The sequence below is a fragment of the Gossypium hirsutum genome, chromosome D03, assembly GCF_007990345.1.
Source record: "Gossypium hirsutum isolate 1008001.06 chromosome D03, Gossypium_hirsutum_v2.1, whole genome shotgun sequence".
Taxonomy (NCBI): Eukaryota; Viridiplantae; Streptophyta; class Magnoliopsida; order Malvales; family Malvaceae; genus Gossypium; species Gossypium hirsutum.
This window is the reverse complement of record NC_053439.1, coordinates 16,106,856-16,124,123: the sequence shown is the minus strand read 5'-3', so window position 1 is coordinate 16,124,123 and position 17,268 is coordinate 16,106,856. Positions and strand designations below refer to the sequence as shown.

Sequence of the window (17,268 nt, the reverse complement as noted above, 5' to 3'; positions counted from 1 at the left end):
TTTAAAATTGTCTTCTCGAAGAACTATTGCTTTAATGTTCTTTTTATATAATTATAGTTTATTATTGTTAATAATTTTTTACTTTTTATCAGTAATTTTTTTCAGATGCTACTTGATCGGATATAGTAAATATTGCGTCCTACCTATAAAGCTAAAGTTAAATTTTAATCCGTACATAACTATAATACTTAAGTGATAATTTAACTACAATAGTAATTAAGTGATAACTAAAATGCTTAGAGTTCTATTTAATTAATAATTCTATTTTACATATATAAAAGTAACACAATTTTTTAAATAAAAAATAAAAATGTCATTTTTATAATAATGCCAAAATTAAATGATAATTATTTTTAATTAATAAATGTAAATTAAAATATAGTTATAATTATCACAACTTTTTCTTATATTAATATTCTTAGAGTTCCATTCAACAAATAATTCTATTTTAAAATTATCAAAATTTTGTTAACATCAAACTTTTTCTTAAATAATAACTGGTAAATTAAATTATAATAATTTTTAAATGTATAAATATCACCACTTTATTTCAAGTAACTTTTTTTAACTAATAAATATAAATTACATATTTTAAATATTTTAAAATATTTAATAATATGATGAAATATAAAAGATATTTTTATGGTTGAAAATTTTTTCCTTGCTGCTTATGTATATACTATACCTATTGATAAAAGTTCCCGTTTTTGGTCAACAGCAAAAAGTTACCTAGTTATATGCACCATGTTCTGACCGGAGGGCCGATGTATAGATCAAAGGAAATTGTTTCTCTTACAGTTCAGGTATTCTGCAGAGTTCTTTAATATCAATTTTTATTTTTCATCCTTTGAGAGTCGAACACGGTGTAAGATAGAATCAAGTAATTAATAAACACTAGTGAAGAAGGGCATGTTCTTCTGTTGAAGATCTTTGAGGTCCTCTGAAGTTGCTTTCTTCGGATCAAACTGTTCTCGATTAGGAAGATGCAAGCCTTGCTTAATACGGCCCAACTTCCGTGAGTGCAGAACTTGTTTAGAGGTAACAGGTACCCTAATCGACTGATATTCTCCCAGAGCTGAGTGTAAATTCTCCACTCCCCACTTCTCGAGGCATTTGCCAAGAACTGCTGCATCTAGTATCGACATGTTTGTGCTTCTTAGACCATGAGGAGTTGTTGGGTGAGCAGCATCTCCAATCAACACGACATTGTCCCAATAGATCTGCCTTAGAGGGTCACAGTCATATATGGCATTTAAGAAAGGGTTCTTGGTCTCCTTCATCACTTTAACCAACTCCGGAACCCAAGCTTTCTCTGCTTCTTTCATCATCTCTTCGATCATGTCTTCACTTACTTTCATAGTAACTGAATTTCTCTGTACATGCAGCAAAAAGAAAATACAGAGGCATGTCAAAGCAGTACGATCGTATCCGACTTTAGCTGTCCTGAAAACATCATTAATATAACATGTAATTGCTATGTAAGCAGCAAAATGTATCAGATTAGAGTAAGCAAGCACCTTTATCTCAGGCTCAGGTTGATTGACATAGAAAATCCAATTCAGCCTTTTATTGGGAAGTTCATAAAGCACACAATGAGTTCTAGAGCCGAGGTCGAAATACAAGCATTTCCCAAGGTCAGGGTATGCTTTTCTGATGCCTTCAATGGTTCCTCTCTTCCTGAGAAGTCAAGAACCCCTCTCCATGCACAGTAACCGGAATACCTGCGAAGAGTGTTGCATTGCTATACGTTAACTCACAGTTTAACAAAAGATACTTATCATGCAGCACTGCAGTCAGCAAAGTAGGAGCAAATTTAAAGTTTTATTAAGCTACACATACTGAAATATACCTCAATTTAAGGTCTGGGAGAAAATTCTGGCGGATTAAAGACAGGCACCCATCTGCTGCGACCAGTAAATTTCCGTCTATCTCAACGATCTTGTCGTTTCGAAGAACTATAGCCTTAACTTTGATATAGGATTTGTCCTCAGAAATGCTGAAAGAGATGAACTGATGATCCCATAAGAATATATCTGGTGGCAATGCATTGTATAGAAGGCCATGGAGATCAGCCCAATGTGCTGCTCTAAAATTGAATTCCTCATCTCTTGTCAGTGTCCAATTCACCTTTGTAGAACTATCACTTGCTTGGTTCTGTTAATAACACATTTCCACAAAAAATGGCACTTTTAACACAATATAGTAACAAAACTAGCAACCAATCATGTAATGTAAAGATTACCGACTGATAAAACTACCCGGCAAAGTAGTCATGTAGATGTCAAATTAATACGAGAAACCACAAGATTCAATCTAGATAGGCCCAATTATTAAGAAACTGCATAGCTAATGTGAGTGAAAATCTGGTAAAGGGAAAGTGAAAAGATTTGACATTTACTTGATCAATTGTGAGGGGCAAGGTGGCGTGCTGGAGAAGTTGGGGATTAGCAATCCATGAAGTAATGAGCATTTGAGCCAAAGAGTCCAGCCCCAGTCCAGCACCGGTTGGGCTACCGGTTGGGGGAGCGGCAGTTTTCTCGATCACCACAACTTGCCATCCTATTGAAGTAAGCGCATGGGCGCATGAGACCCCTGCTATGCTCCCTCCTACGATGATTACTTTTGATTTCTTCTTCTTCTGCTTCTCAGCCATTTCTAGAGCTCTCCCGCTCTGGTTTAGCAGGGAATTTGTGGTGAAGAAAGGGAGTTGGTGAGCATGTGACAATGGGATCTCTTTGATTGTAGTCGTAGATGCAGACGTGAATAAGAATAGGTTAAAATATGCTTTTAGCCCCTGTATTGTATAGAATTTGAAATTTAGTCCATTTCATTTTAAAAGTCCTAGTTGAATAATTATAATTGTTGGTAGTTTATGTAAAAAATTATCATACTTATTTTTATCAATCCTAACCTGTTAACAAATGTTAATTAAAAAAATACTTATAAATTTAATGAATAAACGATTTTTAAATTGAAAAATAGAAATACATAATTTTTAAGGGTTATACATGAATTAGATCTCTTTTATTAAAATGAGTAATAATTTTTAACCGTAAGAATAATATGTGGTATCCGCTTGGAGGTGAGAATCAATTACAGCATGTTTGGTTGAGTGTATTGCTAAATTGGTGGGCCCCACTTAATCCCTCTTTAATCCGTTATTTGGTTCATGGTATTGCTATTACGGGTCTAATACATTACTGACCTAATCCCCAAAATCCACCGATTTCTAATCCCCCATTTTGCTCAGTTTAGGTGCTGCTTCGTTTACCCTCCCTGTTTTACCCTCCCGATCGTCTTCTCTTTGCGTCTTCTCTTCCTTCCTTCTAGCTTCTGCCGATTTGCTCAGTTTCTGCCGATTTGCTCCCTTTGTCTCTCAACCTTTTCTTTTCTTTTTCTTTACAACATTTTACGCTTGGCCTTCTCAACCAGTCAACCTTTTTCTTTTCTTTTTCTCTCTGTCACTCTTTCGATTTCTCTTAGTTGGTGGGTTTCCAGGTTACTGCAATTGAAAGGTAAAGGTTTCTAACTCTCTTTTGCTCTCAAACTGCTTTAATTTTTCTAACTCCCTTTTTCTCTCTGTAATGACTTTCAATGGCTGCCTTGTTAGTGTCTTTAGCTTTTTTCTGCATGTTAGCAGATTCGAATGACTGCCTTGTTAGTGCATTGACTTCTTCATCGATTATTGCACTGTTCACCTAATCGGTTTCCCCTTTTCTCATTACAGGTTCTTCTTCATCGCACTCTGCCCCAATTTGCTCATTACAGGTTAGTTTCCCCGATTGCATGTTTTTATTGCTGTTTCTTTTCCTTTGTTATGTAATGCAAAAGGCTTATGTCAGGCAAGTATGTATTGATACATTGTGCACAATGTTTTTTTTCTGAAATAAAATTGTGTCTTTTTCTCTCTGTAATGAGTTTCATTGGCTGCCTTGTTAGTGTCTTTTGTTTTTTCTGCATGTAAGCAGATTCGAATCACTGCCTTGTTAGTGCATTGACTTCTTCATCGATTTAATCATAAAATTTAAATATGAATTTTGAGTCATCATATATCATTGAAGTAAAAGAGATGTTTATCTTCAACTGTTGTGCATGTATATGATTGAAATATAGATTTGTTATCTCTGTCTCTGTTATCATTGAATCCCTTTATTATTTTCTTGATCATTTAGCACAAGAAGATACTGTGCTGAGATTATTTATTAATTGAAACCTGGAATATTCAATCCAAGTCTTAAGCTACAATCATTAGATTAGATTAGATTAGATTAGATTAGATGTTTATCTCAAATCTCTGCAATCAATGTTCATTTCATATTTAATTCAATTTTCATGTAGCAGAGGTTGATTTCTGATGTTCTTAAATAAAAAACTGAAAAACTTCCTATCTATTCCTAACAGCTACTTCGATTAGATTTTAGGGTCTCATCCCTGATCATCATTCTATAGTGATAAACTTAGGATCTGGATTCTTTATATTCCCTTTAATTGTAGCCGTTTGCTGGCTGGCTCGCGCCACCGGAATCAACTCAGGATCTGGATTCTCAATATGACCATTAATTATAGCCATTTGTTGATCAGCTCGCACCACCATGATGTCCGGTGTCGATTGAGGTTGGTCATTGCTCTTACCCCATAAGACTAGATACAGGCCAATTACAATAACAATGTTTCCTAGTACTCTGCAAAACAAAAATACCATAGTTCCAAAAACCTTCAAAATTGCAAAGATTTTAATTGGATTTATATATTTTAGAAGAGAGATTGATTCAAACATTCTTAGATACATTAATGTAACAGGCCTTATATTGTTTTAAGATGTGTATGACCATGGTTTTCTAGTCAAAGTCAGCCTGTTTGACTTGAAATATGAGATTACTTGCTTCATATTTGAAGACTTTATAGGTGATAAAGATTTTGTTGGTTTGTTCTGGAAATTGTTTTGATAGTCTGCTGGAAAATGTTATTGATTTGTTAGTGAGTAGAAGATGAAATTGGAAGTTGTTGTAGTTGTTTTGATATTGTTCTTGATTTGTTAGTTAGTAGAAGATGAAACTGGAAATTGTTGCATTTGTTTTGATATTGTTCTTGATTTGTTCTGGAAATTGTTTTGATTGTTGCTGGAAATTGTTCTTGATTTGTTAGTCAGTAGAATATGAAACTGGAACTTGATTTGTTCTTGATTTGTTAGTCAGTAGAATATGAAAATGGAAATCAAATGTTGTAAACGAGTTACTTGCAGGACCACTCTGTTTATAATAATTTAATTTTATTAAATGTCAACCAAGTTGTGATTGAGTGATAATGTATAAAATGAGAATTTTAAAACCGTGCTATAATAGGCATATAGATTGGGATAAGAGTATGATTTCAAGAGCATGTGTTTTGAACATAAACCATAATAATACAAAGGAAAAAGTCAGCCATTAAAATAAGCAAGTAATTAATTTCATCAAAGAGCATTCAAAAAAAGCATTCAAATTGGCTTTCAAAAAAATTGTAAAAGCATTCGCTAAAACTTGTAAAAGCAAGTAATTAATTTCATTAAAATACCTTTCCTTTAATTATTGTAAAAGCATTCAAAAAAATTGGCTTTTCAGAGTAATATGTTATAACTTTCATTTAAATTGACTTACACTCATAATTACAACCTTACAACCACCTTGTAACCTTACTGCCATTAAAATTACATTCGCTAAAACTTTTCATACTCAAAATGAGAATTCTAGAGCAAGCAAAACTGTGATACAAATTACATGAAACTTCTTGATTGTATACTTGTAAAGATAATCACGCTTAGTCCAGTTTTTCTTGCTTAACAAAATATTTTTCTCAATCATACCACAAAATTTGTTGCACATAAGAAGAACCAAAATATGCAAAAATGAATAAATAAATAATCAAAAGATGGCAATAAAAAATAAACAAGTTTTGATACCTTAATTACTATAGTTAATATAAGGGAGGGCAAGCAGGAATCTAGCTTCCCTTGAATAAAAATAGATTTATTGCAGTATTAAACCTTCTAATTATTTAGTAATACAATTTAATCCTTTTAGGATTTTTTTTTTAATTTGGCCAACCAAAATCTCTTAACTTTGTTGTTGATATGAAGGCTGAACTATGATTTATTTAAATTTATTAGTTCTCATGCGAAAATAGCAATTCCTTCAATAATTATAAACCTTAATTAAACTAATCAATAATTAAAATAAGGACTTTAATATTTTATTATTAAATCAAATCCTCATGCTTTATTTTATTTGTTTTAAAATTAGAAAAATCTTAATTAAACTAATCATAAATAAATAAACTAATCAATGTTCAAACTTTGAACATGCTTTATTAAACTAATCAATGTTAAAACTTTGAACATGCTTTAATGAACTAATCAATATATTTATACGAAATGAAATTTAAATTTAAAATGTTATAAAAGTTTTAAAACTTCAATTTCATTATTAAACCAAATCCTTATTCTTTATTTTATTTGTTCTAAAATTAGGTCACCTTAATTAAACTAATCATCAATAAATAAACTAATCAATGTTCAAACTTTGAACATGCTTTATAATTTTAAATTGTAATGAGTTTAGTTATAATCTAACAAATACCAACAATTAATTTTAGGTCAATTATACATATACCAACAATTAATTTTAGGTCAATTATACATGCTTTATGATTGATAAATAAATGAAATTAAAGTTGCAACGATATCATTTAGTAGATACTTTTTTGCTTCGTGTGTTCTAAATTTGTATTGTTTATTTTTATTTGATAATGTGTAATTGCAACTTCAATTCTTTGATAGTGTGTTCTAATTTTAATATGTTGCAGTAATGGCTCGTCTGCCTTTAATTGCACAAAGTGTGAGGCGTAAAAGAATTGGTATTGCATTGACAATATGGTTGGAAATCTGTAGAATTGCGATTTGGTTCTTATTTAGAATGGGTGCCAACCTTAGTCTACAGACTTATAGACCAAGGATTAGGTCCTATACCTTAGATTTTTATGCAAAACGGGATTATGTGAAAAGGCTTGTATATGCTAGTGACGAGACTTGTATTGAACAAGTTAGGATGAATAGAACTGCCTTTTTTAAACTATATGAGATGTTAGAATCGATAGGGGGATTGAAGTCGTCAAGAAACATGCTTGTTGATGAGCAAGTAGCAATGTTTTTACATATCATCTCCCATCACCTGAAAAATTGAGTTATCAAGCATCACTTTAGAAGGTCCGGGGAAACTGTTAGCAGAGCATTTCATAGTGTTTTAAATGTTGTCATACGCTTATAAGATGTGTTATTTAAAAAGCCGGAGCCAATTACAGCCGATTCTTCTGACACAAGGTGGAAATGGTTTAAGGTATTGGACTGAGTTTTATATATAGCTTGTACAACATTTAGTTGATTTAGATTTAAATTAGTATTCTAACTCAAGGTTTTATATCATGTGATATAGAATTGCTTAGGTGCTCTTGATGGAACCCACATCAAGATTCCAACAGTTGATAAACCTAGATATCGAACGCGAAAAGGTGACATAGCAACAAATATGCTAGGTGTTTGTACACCTGAGATGCAATTTGTTTATGTTCTTCCTGTTTGGGAAGGTTCAGTTGCCGATGGACGGGTTCTTCGAGATGCCATTAGTAGAAGACATGGACTAAAAGTTCCTCATGGTAAAGTGGATAGTTAGAGGACTTTGATATTGTTCATTAAGATCAAACTTTTTGTGCTGAATTAATCATTTTAAAAAAAAATTATTTTATAGGTTGCTATTATCTAGTTGATGCTGGATACACAAATTGTGAGGGATTTCTTGCACCTTTTAGAAGACAACGATATCATTTGAACGAGTGGCGTCAGGCTTATCAGCCAAGTTCTCCGCAAGAGTTTTTTAATATGAAACATGCCTCAGCACGTAAAGTTATTGAAAGATGCTTTGGGTTATTAAAACTTAGATGGGGAATACTTAGGAGTCCATCGTTCTATCCTGTAAGGGTGCACAATAGAATTATTATTGCATGTTGTTTGCTCCATAATTTTATTCGAACCCATATGAGTATTGATCCCATTGAAGCGGAGGTCGGAGAAGGATTACCTAGTAATGTGGTGGATGACGATGAACCGAATATCACAAATATTCATCCATCGGATGCTTGGGCTACTTGGAGGATGAAACTAGCCAACCAAATGTTCGATGAAAGGCAAGCATCTAGAAATTAGTTTGTGAAACTTTTGTGAAGCTTTTGTATTGATTTTTGTATTGTACTAAACTTGTTGAATTATAATTTAATTTCTTCTCATTCAGCATGTGTTATAATTTTAATTTTTTTGTGGTATGGAGCTTTTGATTCATGATATTGAACTTAATTATAATTTTATAAAGTGTTCACATTTTGATTCATGATATTAAAATAGAAATTAATATAATTTGTTTCTTTTTGTTCTTAAGATAATTATGTCAGGTGTTCTAGAATCAAATGCTTCTTCTCAAGCTTCTCGAGGAAGCAAAAGAAAATGGGTTTCAGAAGAAGATGCAACATTGGTTTCCTGCATGGTGGACCTGCACAATGTTAGAACATTTAATGCTGATACCGGGCTCAAAGCCGGTTATTTAAACGAGTTGGAAAGAATGCTACAAAAGGTTTTACCAAATGCAATGTTGAAGGCGAGATCTAATATTGAATCGAGGATTAAGTTACTAAAAAGGGAGTGGTCAATCGTCTATGACATGCTTAATGGCCAAAACAATAGCGGTTTTGGTTGGGACGAGCATAGGCAGCTTGTTGTTGCTGAAGATGCGGTTTGGACTCCTATTTAAAGGTAAGATTATTTCAAGTCTTTATTATCTTATTTTTACCAAACTTATAACTAATATGATTTCCTCATTTTTCTAGAGTCACAAAGAAGCCGCTCAATTCAGACATCGTACTTTCCCTTACTACGACAAGCTTACTACCATATACGCAAGAGATCAAGCAACTGGGAAAGATGCTCAAACAACTGCCGATGTTCTTGAAGAAATAAATGCTGAGGGTGTACCTACTATAGGAATGGATGAAGAAAGAAACTCATTCTATGACTGCGAAGCTGACATCTCTTTGGATGACATGGATGTTTGTGCTGCGGAGCCGCAACGAGATAGAGACCAAGGGGGTTCCTCATCTTCAAACAAGAGAAAGAAAAAATCTGATGCTCGTGATAATATGTATTCTTCATTTGATGAGGCTGCCACTTTATTGGCCGAAAACATCAAGGCCGTTGGCGATCAAGTCAGTAGGAGTATTGCCTCCGATGTGGTAGTTCAACAGAAGTCAGAAGAATTCCAAATCATGCATGAGAAAGCTTCAAATTTATATTCAACCTTATGGGAAATTGAAGGTTTAACCGACGATGAGCGGTATCGAGCTTTGAGTAAAATTCCAGATCATCCAACTCAAATGATCGTTTTCTTTAGTTTACCTTCTATTGCGCGATTGGAATGAGTCAGAAGATTTCTTTCTGACCATTAAAAATCAATGTTCAAACTTTTTGATGTTGTAAAACTATATAACATATGGATTATGATGTAGAATTTCATTTTCATCTAAACTTTTCTTAATATAAGTTAATTATGTTTATGCAGAATATAATTCTCAAGTTATATTTTGATTTTAGTAAATTCATATAAGAACATTTTATTATTAAGAATTTTATGAAATTATATATCATTATTAAATTAAATTTAATATTAATTTTTTTAAATTGTATAAATTCATATAAGAAAATTTATTATAAATAATTTTATGAAATTATATATTATTAAATTATATGTAATAATAATTATTTTAAATTATACAAATTCATATAAGAAAATCTATTAGTTATAATTATTTTAAATTTTATTAAATCATATATTTTAATTAAAATATATTTAATATTAATTATTTCAAATTATCTTTTATAGTATCATATATTATGATTTGAGTAAATTCATAAGAATATTAATTATTAAGAATTTTATTAAATTATATATTTTAATTAAAATATATTTAATAATAATTATGTTAAATTATCTTTTATAGTATCATATATTATGATTTGAGTAAATTCATATAAGAATATTAATTATTAAGAATTTTATTAAATTATATATTTTAATTATAATATATTTAATAATAATTATGCTAATTTATATTTTATAGTATCATATATTATGATTTGAGTAAATTCATATAAGAATATTGATTATTAAGAATTTTATTAAATTATATATTTTAATTATAATATATTTAATAATAATAATTATATTTAAATATGATTAAATTATTTATTATTGATATTAATAATCTTATTAAAATTTAAATAACAACAATAATCATTTACCCAAACAAATTTATGCTAAGGGTATTCTAGTCATTTTAATTTTTTCCATTATGCTATTACACCTCTATTCTATTCAACCAAACACAAGAATTATTACGCCTCTATTCCATTACATTCAACCAAACAATTGATTTGCTATTATGCCTCTATTCCATTACGCTTCTATTCCAATACAGCGAACCAAACGTGCTATTTATGGTCCTCAAAAATTTATGTATTTTTTCTCTTTTTATTTATAAGAAGAATTTGAAATGGAATTCGTTTGTTATTGTTTGATTTGACTGTTCTATGAAGATAATTTTGAAATGTATACAAGTTTATCGTTGGTAACTACATTTGACATTTGCTGGCATATTTTCTAGACGCCCAATCCCAGCTTTGAAGAGGAAAGCATAAATAATAATAATAATAATAATAATAATAATAATAATAAACCATGAAAAGTCGTGGGAAACGAACAAAAATAAATTAGAAAAATGAAGGAAACCCAAAATTTCCTCCCTATCCTTCCTTGTCTTTGGTATAAAAGCCTACCATTGTTGTACATACAAGAATTCCAGTTTGGTCCGTACCATTCCTTCACCAATCACCACCATTGTTTCAGCAAAAATCTTGTATTTTCTTCGACCCATAAAGTAATCAATGGGGGGTGGCCGAGAATTTGCAATATCACTAGACGGAGTGAGGGACAAGAATGTGATGCAGCTGAAGAAGCTCAACACTGTTCTCTTCCCTGTTCGTTATAACGACAAGTACTACGCCGATGCTCTCGCTTCTGGCGATTTCACCAAGCTTGGTCTGCTCCTTATTTCTTGCCTATTCCTTTCTGGATTTTCCTTATTTAGATTGAAAACACGATGCTTAGTTCTCTTTGTTTATTCCATGCTGTTTAGTTCTTTCTCTGCAATGGCTTTTCTCAATCATGGCTTTTTCTTTTCTGTTCATTAGCGTATACCATCTATTGGGTAATTTGTTGTTTCCGTTTACCTGCTGCATATCATAATATGGGAATTTTTTTTATTGTGTTTTTTGGTTTTGGCTTTGCATTTTTAGGGTTTTATCTCTTTGCATTGCAAAATGTCAGTTTTTCTGGGCCTACATATGATCCATAAGTAGTTTAATAAGAATTTATAAGCCTAGCAACGGGATTTAATTGAAGTTGAAACTTCCATTGGTTATGTTTCTATTATGAAAGACCAAACTGCAGCCCTTATGTTTAATTAGGTAATGAAATTGGCAGTCTTTGTTCCTGAAACATTAACCTCTATATTTGATTAATTGCCCCTTGCATTGTTTCAGGGGAACCCGTTTTGAAAGTAATTTGATGTTGGATTCATGGTTTTAGGTTTAATAACCTTTTCTTATATATATATTGCTTGTTCTAATTACTGTGTCCCACAGCATTTGATAACTAACACCTTCAACCTTTTTTTTCCCCAATCTTCAACTTTTTGGGCTTATTGAACTTAAGAAAAGTGTCATCATCTGTGCCATTCATCCTCTTCAAGACATGCATATATGTTCCTACTATGCAACTATTAATTATCTCTTCTGCTGCCATAGACTCAAATCCATTACGGATCTTCAACATTGGACCGTCTCTTCTATCTTTGTCCTCGTATTACGGAATGCTAATACATCCATCTTAACCCTGCTGTGCTTTTGAGCTTCTAGGTCGTTGGCTTGTAGCTGTATTAAACTTTTCTAGAAAACTTCTGAATGTCATAAAATACGAAGCTAACATTTCCTGATTCCAAAAATTAAGATGCTATGTAGCAGGTACTTGCTTATTGAGGTTTATGGTCTATATCTGTTCACTGAAAGTGTAGACATTTCAAAACCTGTTAATTTTCGGAGAAAAATTATCATACCATTTCCTTTTGTCATGATAATTATATACATTATACGTTATATTGAATACTTAAGTCATGTTCGGTCTTGTCTAACAGTCACTCTTTTGCTTTCTAACTCAGCAGATTACAGTGACATGTTTGTAGCTGTATTAAACTTTTCTAGAAAACTTCTGAAAGTCATAAAATACGAAGCTAACATTTCCTGATTCCAAAAATTAAGATGCTATGTAGCAGGTACTTGCTTATTGAGGTTTATGGTCTATATCTGTTCACTGAAAGTGTAGACATTTCAAAACCTGTTAATTTTAGGAGAAAAATTATCATACCATTTCCTTCTGTCATGATAATTATATACATTATACGTTATATTGAATACTTAAGTCATGTTCGGTCTTGTCTAACAGTCACTCTTTTGCTTTCTAACTCAGCAGATTACAGTGACATGTTTGTAGCTGTATTAAACTTTTCTAGAAAACTTCTGAAAGTCATAAAATACGAAGCTAACATTTCCTGATTCCAAAAATTAAGATGCTATGTAGCAGGTACTTGCTTATTGAGGTTTATGGTCTATATCTGTTCACTGAAAGTGTAGACATTTCAAAACCTGTTAATTTTCGGAGAAAAATTATCATACCATTTCCTTCTGTCATGATAATTATATACATTATACGTTATATTTAATACTTAAGTCATGTTCGGTCTTGTCTAACAGTCACTCTTTTGCTTTCTAACTCAGCAGATTACAGTGACATGTTTGTAGCTGTATTAAACTTTTCTAGAAAACTTCTGAAAGTCATAAAATACGAAGCTAACATTTCCTGATTCCAAAAATTAAGATGCTATGTAGCAGGTACTTGCTTATTGAGGTTTATGGTCTATATCTGTTCACTGAAAGTGTAGACATTTCAAAACCTGTTAATTTTCGGAGAAAAATTATCATACCATTTCCTTCTGTCATGATAATTATATACATTATACGTTATATTTAATACTTAAGTCATGTTCGGTCTTGTCTAACAGTCACTCTTTTGCTTTCTAACTCAGCAGATTACAGTGACATGTTTGTAGCTGTATTAAACTTTTCTAGAAAACTTCTGAAAGTCATAAAATACGAAGCTAACATTTCCTGATTCCAAAAATTAAGATGCTATGTAGCAGGTACTTGCTTATTGAGGTTTATGGTCTATATCTGTTCACTGAAAGTGTAGACATTTCAAAACCTGTTAATTTTCGGAGAAAAATTATCATACCATTTCCTTCTGTCATGATAATTATATACATTATACGTTATATTGAATACTTAAGTCATGTTCGGTCTTGTCTAACAGTCACTCTTTTGCTTTCTAACTCAGCAGATTACAGTGACATGTTTGTAGCTGTATTAAACTTTTCTAGAAAACTTCTGAATGTCATAAAATACGAAGCTAACATTTCCTGATTCCAAAAATTAAGATGCTATGTAGCAGGTACTTGCTTACTGAGGTTTATGGTCTATATCTGTTCACTGAAAGTGTAGACATTTCAAAACCTGTTAATTTTCGGAGAAAAATTATCATACCATTTCCTTCTGTCATGATAATTATATACATTATACGTTATATTGAATACTTAAGTCATGTTCGGTCTTGTCTAACAGTCACTCTTTTGCTTTCTAACTCAGCAGATTACAGTGACATGTTTGTAGCTGTATTAAACTTTTCTAGAAAACTTCTGAAAGTCATAAAATACGAAGCTAACATTTCCTGATTCCAAAAATTAAGATGCTATGTAGCAGGTACTTGCTTATTGAGGTTTATGGTCTATATCTGTTCACTGAAAGTGTAGACATTTCAAAACCTGTTAATTTTCGGAGAAAAATTATCATACCATTTCCTTCTGTCATGATAATTATATACATTATATGTTATATTTAATACTTAAGTCATGTTCGGTCTTGTCTAACAGTCACTCTTTTGCTTTCTAACTCAGCATATTACAGTGACATGTTTGTAGCTGTATTAAACTTTTCTAGAAAACTTCTGAAAGTCATAAAATACGAAGCTAACATTTCCTGATTCCAAAAATTAAGATGCTATGTAGCAGGTACTTGCTTGTTGAGGTTTATGGTCTATATCTGTTCACTGAAAGTGTAGACATTTCAAAACCTGTTAATTTTCGGAGAAAAATTATCATACCATTTCCTTCTGTCATGATAATTATATACATTATACGTTATATTTAATACTTAAGTCATGTTCGGTCTTGTCTAACAGTCACTCTTTTGCTTTCTAACTCAGCAGATTACAGTGACATGTTTGTAGCTGTATTAAACTTTTCTAGAAAACTTCTGAAAGTCATAAAATACGAAGCTAACATTTCCTGATTCCAAAAATTAAGATGCTATGTAGCAGTTACTTGCTTATTGAGGTTTATGGTCTATATCTGTTCACTGAAAGTGTAGACATTTCAAAACCTGTTAATTTTCGGAGAAAAATTATCATACCATTTCCTTCTGTCATGATAATTATATACATTATACGTTATATTTAATACTTAAGTCATGTTCGGTCTTGTCTAACAGTCACTCTTTTGCTTTCTAACTCAGCATATTACAGTGACATATGTGTTGGATCAATTGCTTGTCGGCTGGAGAAGAAGGAAGGTGGGGCCATCCGTGTATATATCATGACATTAGGTGTTTTAGCACCATATCGCGGGCTAGGCATTGGTGAGTAAACAAATAAAATTTTCTTCTGGTGTAGGTCTTGCAAGGATTCAATGGAATAAAACCTTGATTCATGCTTATTGATAACTATCATGAAAGAATAATCAACCTGATGTTGAGAGCTTACTCTGAAGAAACAAATATTGAAATGCAAGAACCGTCCCAAACATTTTTCACTGAAAATTTGTTCCTTTGGTTAAAAACCATGTACCTTCAGGTTTCTTATTTGTCCAGAAATTTGCTGAAATGTTGGTATTCTTGCAGGTACGAGGCTACTGAACCATGTTCTTGATCTCTGTTTGAAGCAAAACATACAAGAAATTTACTTGCATGTTCAGACAAACAATGATGATGCCATCAACTTCTATAAGAAATTCGGGTTTGAAATCACCGAGACAATCAAGAACTATTACACAAACATTGACCCTCCTGACTGCTTTGTTCTTACCAAGCTCATCACTACATCTCAAGCGAACAAATAACAGTTAAAAGGTAAACTGGTTTTCAGGAGTCATCGGTCATTGTTGTCTTATTGAATTTTATTGATTCTTATACTGTGGGGATTATTTTGATGATAAGGATGCTGAAATGCATTTATGACGAGTTATGATTTGTTTATCGGAGTCCTACTTTATCTTATGGGATGAATTTATTTTTGATACAAAAGAGATCATAGTCGGTAACATTTGCAGATGTTGTAATTTAAACTCCAGATTTATTGGCTGTCATCTTTTGAAAGTAGCTTAATGAATCAGTTGGATTATCTCGGTTTTCATGGAGTTGCAGATTTCATATAAAACGTTTATAGAGGAAAAAGAAAATAAGATCCTGCTTGTTAACGTTATATCCAACACTGTTATCTGGTTTGGTTACTAGTGTGCAGGTAGAAGTTTTTTTTTTCTTTGGTCATAAATTTTTTTTATTTATTATGTATGTATTATCATAATTAGACATAAATTAAAGAATAGTCATATAAATTTAACTCGATATTAGAAAGATAAGTAAAATTTTTGGTCAAAAATAAAATCTCCGAAATTTACTTTTTCTACTCTTTACTAAAATTAAATCATAAAATTAACTAAATATTACCAATTAAATTAATTTATTGCTAGTTCATATATTAAAATATATGTAAAAAATAATACTCACCAAACGTAGCATGAACACTTTAATATGAACAATAGATGTGAGAAGTAGAGAAAGATTAAAATAAAGGTGTTTTTAGTAAATTTAGTTTTTTAGGAATTCGTTATGCTACTAATTTTTTTTATTACTCTTATTGTTTGAAACATGTTTTTACTCTAGAGTTATAAATACATAAAGGATGATAGATTTTACAATTCAACAAATAACACATACATGAATTACATGGATAGAAGAAGGTGATCCATTTCATAATTTATATATCATACGAGTACATGAATCTCGTAAAATATACTAAAAATTATTTTTTATGTATCTAGCCATTTACAACATATAAAGTGCATGAATTACGATACTCCCTCTTAGGTGACTACAACCTATGAACATGGCTAGTTAAAACCTAGCCAAAAAATCTGATGAGATAAAGACTTTTTCTTTTTTTGAAAAAAAAGACTCGAAAAGGTTAAAATTCAATTAATAGAATCATCAATTACAAGATCATGGATTTCCGTAGGGTAATCAATACTAAAGACCAAATTACAATCATTAGTAATGGCATATTTCACATGAAGTCTGCAACCTTATTAGAACTTCGGTTGACCCAATTAACAACAACATTATTTAACATCTCCGTGGTTTTAAAAGACTCATTAATACAATGACTAATGATTGTAATATCCTCCATTCATTTCTTAATCCTATTCGCGAGGCTAGTACAATCAGTTTCGAAGATGGCATTTGCAATGTTAAGGGAGCGCGCAATCTTAAGGCTTTCTTTGACTGCATAAAGCTCTGCCCAATTTGCCATCATCTTCTCATCTTTGAAACCACAGCCCCCACCAATAACGAAGGGATCGAAGTTACGTACAATCACACCAAACCTATTTTTATCTTTGGAAACAATAGCATAAAGTTTATCTTCACTATCCCACTTAATGGCTTCTCCTATTTCTTAATAGCAGGGGTTAAAGGTAACACCGGCTTGTTGACCATATTGTGAATCCGAAAATCCTAACAAAGAGTTATGGCCCTATCCCGAATGACCTGTGCTTCTTCCTCCTTACCACGAAAAACATAATTGTTTCGGTTGTTCCAACTATTCCACAACGTTGTTATAAAATCTACTATAGCTTTCTTATCCAATAAACGCATAGCATCTTCGATCCAGTCAATGCAGCATGAGTAGTCTTTGT

General features: G+C 31.6%; 2 protein-coding genes across 2 annotated transcripts; one reads left to right on the top strand and one right to left on the bottom strand.

The window, feature by feature from the left end:
* Positions 1-750: 750 nt before the first annotated feature.
* LOC107950705 (aurachin C monooxygenase/isomerase-like) lies at positions 751-2,741 on the bottom strand. The gene is given in 5 exon segments (XM_041089805.1): positions 751-1,373; positions 1,518-1,669; positions 1,672-1,721; positions 1,850-2,154; positions 2,399-2,741. Coding segments are annotated over 5 exon segments (1,251 nt in total). The 5' UTR covers positions 2,654-2,741; the 3' UTR covers positions 751-884.
* An 8,022-nt stretch (positions 2,742-10,763) lies between these two features.
* LOC107950706 (N-alpha-acetyltransferase 50) lies at positions 10,764-15,705 on the top strand. Its single transcript, XM_041089804.1, has 3 exons — positions 10,764-11,171; positions 14,813-14,935; positions 15,197-15,705. Exons 1-3 carry the CDS (start codon positions 11,018-11,020, stop codon positions 15,412-15,414), a joined length of 495 nt encoding a protein of 164 aa, XP_040945738.1. The 5' UTR covers positions 10,764-11,017; the 3' UTR covers positions 15,415-15,705.
* Positions 15,706-17,268: the final 1,563 nt, after the last annotated feature.

Excerpts from the sequence above, each read along its gene's own strand:
- LOC107950706 (XM_041089804.1), top strand. The coding sequence starts at position 11,018 with ATGGGGGGTGGCCGAGAATTTGCAATATCACTAGACGGAGTGAGGGAC. Across the intron at positions 11,172-14,812 it reads TGGCGATTTCACCAAGCTTG|CATATTACAGTGACATATGT; the intron begins GTCTGCTCCTTA and ends TTTCTAACTCAG. Across the intron at positions 14,936-15,196 it reads ATATCGCGGGCTAGGCATTG|GTACGAGGCTACTGAACCAT; the intron begins GTGAGTAAACAA and ends GTATTCTTGCAG.